This window comes from Corylus avellana, chromosome ca1 (genome assembly GCF_901000735.1).
Source record: "Corylus avellana chromosome ca1, CavTom2PMs-1.0".
Classification (NCBI taxonomy): Eukaryota; Viridiplantae; Streptophyta; class Magnoliopsida; order Fagales; family Betulaceae; genus Corylus; species Corylus avellana.
In genome coordinates this window covers 6,254,551-6,260,178 of record NC_081541.1, presented here as the reverse complement: position 1 = coordinate 6,260,178, position 5,628 = coordinate 6,254,551, and the positions used below count along the sequence as shown (strand labels likewise).

Sequence of the window (5,628 nt, the reverse complement as noted above, 5' to 3'; positions counted from 1 at the left end):
GCTGACTTTTCTTAAGCCACTTTGCCAAAACTCTGAAAGGGACCCCATTTCCTTGCATCATCCAATGGAAGGCATCTTATATGACTGGTGTAAAACTTTCAACGTGGGTCTTGCAGAATTCTTTCCTTTTCATTAATAAAATAAAAATGTTAAAAATGAGGGCATAGCAAAGGTGAGGCTGGCGTTCATAAACCTAACCTCCAACCATAACCCAACCCCAACCAAAATTTAATGTCCCTCTGTTTCCTTATTTAATCATAACTCCACCTACTCATCCCATCCCAATCAATAAATGATTTATTGTGCCCAAACAACACCTACTACTTCGACCAACAAAGCTGAAAAGTTTAGTATCATTTTCGCTAATTTGACTGAAATAATATTCAGTTCGTTATATTAAAATGATATTTTTATTTTTTTAAAAAGTAAAAAGACAAAAATATCTTTTAAATATAACTAGGTTGATACTCTCCGGTTAAAATGAAGTAGAGATGATCCGGTTCCTCTTTTAAAATAGAAAAACTGTTTGACATTTTCCCATTAAAATATAGAATGTAAGTGTGGTTTATAGTAATTAATTATTTATTTATAATAAAAACAGTGAGGGAAGAGAGGTAGAGCTTGATACGTGACTCGTCTAATAAGGAGGAGGAAGGGTTGGTCGACTACACCAGCCAAACACACGGTCAAGCCCACACCAACCCCCCTAGAAAATTGATACATTCCCGATAATGAGTGGTTTTTTTGCATTTTGTTATTGTTTTGGGGAGTGCCCGAATTGGGATTTTAAGAGTCACAGAAAGAGGGAAAAAGGACTACCTTTGAGTCTTTCGTCTGAGAGAGAGAGAGTGGGTAGCTGGGAACTACTACAGGGAGAAATGACAAGAGGGGTGTGGCGGGGGCAGTGGAAGTGGGCAGGTGCCACGTGCACTTCTCATTCTCATTAAAGTCGTTAGAACTCCAGCCTTGTCCAAAACCAAACCTACCCCCTTCTGCTATTCCTTGGGTCACTAATGCATGATCAAATTTAAACGTTCAAACCCAACAATTCCCAGCCGGTGTTTGTTCACAATTCTGTTTCTTCACTCGCGATGCTTCATACCCAGAAGGCAAATTGAATAAATTTGATCCCAGCTCCTGTTTTACTTTTTTCAGAGGTCTGTGACCCCGTTTCTTCTTTGTTTCCTGTACGAATTTGCAGGTGATTAGTTGTATTTGTATATTTCTTGTCTAATTTGGGTTTTTTTTTTTTTTAAATATTAGTGTTTGGGCAGAGGAAGGTAGGTGGTTATAGTTTGGAATTGGTTGTGGACCTTTGGAGGTTGTTGTTGTTGTCATTTTTTTTTTTTTTTTTTTTGTGGGGACTTAATTTGGTGCGATTTTTGGAATCTAATTTCTACCTTTTTGAGGTTTTTATGATGTTGGGAAGACGTGTTCTGTCTTTTGGATAGTGCCCTTTTCGCTGCAATTGATGTTTATTCGATTCTATATCTGAGGAACTGTAGTCTTAGGCTGTGTTTGGTTGCTCATAAGTGGAACCAGATTTTACACTTCATGGACCTATGGATTTTGGGATTGAACGTAACCTTTTTGCGTTTTAAGTTTACTGAAACAGCTAACAGTGAAAGGAGGAGTATCTATTGCAAAGAATTGGAAACTCCATTTCACTCCAATTATCTGCAACCAAACGCAACCTTAGTTCTCATATGTGTATTTGTTTATGCTAATCTCTGCTGTTAAATTGGACTTAGTTTATAATGTTTTGACTTGGTTTATGTTTGGTCACTTGAGTTTAATTTTCTGAAAGAATCATGAAAATATGGAAGGACTTGTTATGATTGGTGTAGCTTTCTTCAAAATTTATCTGCTTAAGTTTGTTGAAGAATAAAGTGAGAAACTCAACTTATTTGTTGAACTTTCGGTCCCCTGAACCGTTGCTAAATATAATCTCTGGCAGGGCAGCATGTCTGAATCTCAAAGGAGTTCCGCAACGGCCAGTGTAGGGCGTGGGGACGGCTACATAAATGGGGTGGTTTCTATTAGGAGTGCTGCTACAATATCTGCAGTCGATGAGTTCTGCTATGCTCTTGGAGGAAAGAGGCCAATCCATAGTATTTTAATTGCAAACAATGGAATGGCGGCAGTCAAATTTATGCGTAGTGTTAGGACATGGGCTTATGAAACATTTGGAACAGAGAAGGCAATCCTGTTGGTGGCCATGGCTACTCCAGAGGACATGAGAATCAATGCAGAACATATTAGAATTGCTGATAAGTTTGTGGAAGTTCCTGGTGGGACAAATAATAATAACTATGCCAATGTGCAGCTCATTGTAGAGGTGTGAATCATAAACCCTGGCTTCCCTGAAAATTACAGTTAGTTAAATAATTCACGAACTAATATTAACCTTTTATTTTTTTCCTGATAAATTGTAATTCTTCATTACCCAGTTGGCAGAGATAACTCATGTTGATGCAGTTTGGCCTGGTTGGGGCCATGCATCTGAGATCCCTGAGCTGCCTGATGCATTGGATGCAAAGGGAATCATATTTCTTGGGCCTCCAGCTACATCTATGGCAGCACTGGGAGATAAGATTGGTTCATCATTGATTGCTCAAGCGGCAGAAGTCCCCACCCTTCCATGGAGTGGCTCTCATGTAAACCTACATACTCTTGAAATTGTACTATATTATTTATTTGCAGGGTAATTACACATCTAATATCCAAAGTTTCGGTCTTCCAGGTGAAAATTCCACCAGAAAGTTGTTTGGTCACAATTCCAGATGACATATACAGGGAAGCATGTGTTTATACAACAGAGGAAGCAATTGCGAGCTGCCAGGTTGTAGGTTACCCTGCAATGATTAAGGCATCTTGGGGTGGTGGTGGTAAAGGCATAAGAAAGGTTTGCTTCATGCATGACAATATTGCAGTTTTTTAACAAGCTATGAAAATACTTGTAGCTAATTTTATGACAATTTCCGATTACTTTGCAATAGTAATTCATATCCTATATAGCGAAGTATATAAAAAATGCTGGTGTAAGTAAAACTAGTTAGTTACATATCATGTCAAGGAACTTGCTTGGACCATTTATGTACCCTAAACAGAGGAGCTGAAGTTGATGATATTGTCTTATGAACTTTCTAGGTTCATAATGATGATGAAGTTAGGGCATTATTCAAGCAAGTTCAAGGTGAAGTTCCAGGCTCTCCCATATTCATAATGAAGGTTGCTTCACAGGTTAGATCACCTACTGGTTTTCAATATAATTGCCAGAGCTGCTGACATCTAGATTATATTCTGACAATCCATTTGGTGATTTGTTATTAGAGCCGGCATTTAGAAGTCCAGTTACTCTGTGATCAGTATGGAAATGTTGCAGCTTTGCATAGTCGTGATTGCAGTGTTCAAAGGCGGCATCAGAAGGTAAGATCCATTGTCATATGGTATTTTCAGACATCAGTTATTCAGTAGCTTCATTATTACCAGTGTACTCTTTTCATGAATTAGTATCACTTTTTCTTTCTCTTCATATTTTCTTGATTTTTTATTTATTTATTTATTTTGCGGCATCATCTCCCTCATGGATCTAACTTGCGCATCTATGTTAAACAGATTATTGAGGAGGGTCCAATCACTGTAGCTCCTCTAGAGACAGTGAAAAAGCTCGAGCAGGCCGCTAGAAGGTTAGCTAAATCTGTAAACTATGTTGGAGCAGCTACTGTGGAGTATCTCTACAGTATGGAGTCTGGCGAGTACTATTTCTTAGAGCTCAACCCCCGGTTGCAGGTTTGTGATATTTGTTCTAATCTGAATCCTGGTCCATGCAATGCTGAGTTGTCATTCTCATACATTCTTTATATGGATCTTTTGAGTTTGTCCATGGAGTGCCATTTTATAACAGATCAGTGGTGCGTAGACCTGAAGTAGATATAGAGGCACTTGTGCCTTCTGGTAATTAGGAAATGATTTGAAATTTTTTTGTGTGCTAACACACAATTTAGGCTGAACAACCTCTTACAAAGAATTAAGCTCCTTATATAAGTCTAGTTTCTCAAGAGTAACTTAACGTCTTATAAATTAATCCCAATGTAGGTGGAGCATCCTGTCACCGAATGGATAGCTGAAATCAATCTACCGGCAGCCCAAGTTGCAGTTGGGATGGGTATCCCTCTCTGGCAGATTCCTGGTATGATCCATATTCAGAGTTTCTTGAACCTCTTTTTGTTGATCATCAACTTTAAGTTTTTCACCTTCTGTGTGTATGTGCCTTATTTAATTAGAGATACGGCGATTTTACGGAATGGAATATGGTGGAGGATATGATGCTTGGAGGAAAACATCAGCTCTTGCCACCCCATTCGATTTTGACAAGGCACAATCTACAAGGCCAAAAGGTCACTGTGTAGCTGTGCGTGTAACAAGTGAGGACCCAGATGATGGTTTTAAGCCTACAAGTGGGAAAGTACAGGTCAGCCACCAAGGTTCATAGCAGTCACACTTTTGGTGTTTCTTTCCTTACATTAAAAGCCTGTATTAATTTATACACTTTGCACAGGAACTGAGTTTTAAAAGCAAGCCAAATGTGTGGGCATACTTCTCTGTTAAGGTAAATTATTGTTTTCTAATTGTTTGTGGACTTAACTTCACAGTCTCCGGCTGAATTGTGATTGACATTGTGATTTGCAGTCAGGAGGAGGAATTCATGAATTCTCAGATTCTCAGTTTGGTAAGCGTGAACTACTGAATACTGCAAATATATGATAACTTGGATTGTGTAAATAATCAAAATATGATAGACAAAAATGTCTGCTCGAGCAACTTTAGTTTTTTTTTTAAGTCCACTATGTTGGGTAAGTTTATTACAATCCTCGGATCTTGAGTAGCTTTAGAAGATTTTCAAAACCTGTTTTACGAAGGACCTGCTGAAAGTGTTTCCCCATATAACTTTTAATGCTGTTCATTGATTGATTAATCTTATAATTTCTGTATGAATCAACGTTATTATTAATGGAGATATTCATTTGTGTTGTACATTTGTAATTCTTAACAGCGGCTATTCTCATGATCATAACTATTCCAATGCATGTATCATTGCTTGTCATTTTGTGTATTGCTAAAATCCTTGAGTCACATCTCAGGACATGTTTTCGCATTTGGAGAGTCCAGAGCTATAGCTATTGCAAATATGGTGCTTGGTCTAAAGGAGATTCAAATTCGGGGAGAGATTCGTACCAATGTTGATTATACGATTGATCTTTTGCATGTAAAATTCTCACTCGTTGACTACCCAATCCTATCCATCCTTGGAAAAAAAGAAAGAAATAAATGCAAACTAAGAGTGGTGCAAATGGTGTACAGGCTTCAGATTACAGAGAAAATAAAATCCACACCGGCTGGTTGGATAGTAGAATTGCAATGAGAGTTAGAGCAGAAAGGCCTCCCTGGTATCTCTCCGTTGTTGGAGGGGCTCTGTTTGTAAGCACAACCATGTTCTATTTTATTTTATTTTATTTTTATTATTTTTTTAATTTCTAGAGGTATTATGAACTAGAATTACTTTACTTATGTTTTCTACCATTTCCAACTCAGAAAGCATCTGCTAGCAGTGCAGCTGTTGTTTCA

The 5,628-nt window shown here is 38.0% G+C and overlaps 1 protein-coding gene across 1 annotated transcript in view; it reads left to right on the top strand.

Moving 5' to 3' along the window:
* The first annotated feature begins 768 nt into the window (after positions 1–768).
* LOC132170730 (acetyl-CoA carboxylase 1-like) overlaps positions 769–5,628 on the top strand; it is a 5,395-nt gene continuing 535 nt past the window's right edge. Inside the window, exons 1-14 of the mRNA XM_059581854.1 lie at positions 769–1,157; positions 1,963–2,338; positions 2,451–2,657; positions 2,744–2,905; positions 3,151–3,243; positions 3,334–3,429; positions 3,619–3,792; positions 4,099–4,192; positions 4,287–4,474; positions 4,562–4,612; positions 4,693–4,732; positions 5,145–5,269; positions 5,365–5,481; positions 5,596–5,622. Of these exons, the coding sequence (XP_059437837.1) occupies positions 1,964–2,338; positions 2,451–2,657; positions 2,744–2,905; positions 3,151–3,243; positions 3,334–3,429; positions 3,619–3,792; positions 4,099–4,192; positions 4,287–4,474; positions 4,562–4,612; positions 4,693–4,732; positions 5,145–5,269; positions 5,365–5,481; positions 5,596–5,622 (1,749 nt within the window). The 5' untranslated portion in view covers positions 769–1,157; position 1,963. The remainder of the gene's footprint in view (positions 1,158–1,962; positions 2,339–2,450; positions 2,658–2,743; positions 2,906–3,150; positions 3,244–3,333; positions 3,430–3,618; positions 3,793–4,098; positions 4,193–4,286; positions 4,475–4,561; positions 4,613–4,692; positions 4,733–5,144; positions 5,270–5,364; positions 5,482–5,595; positions 5,623–5,628) is intronic.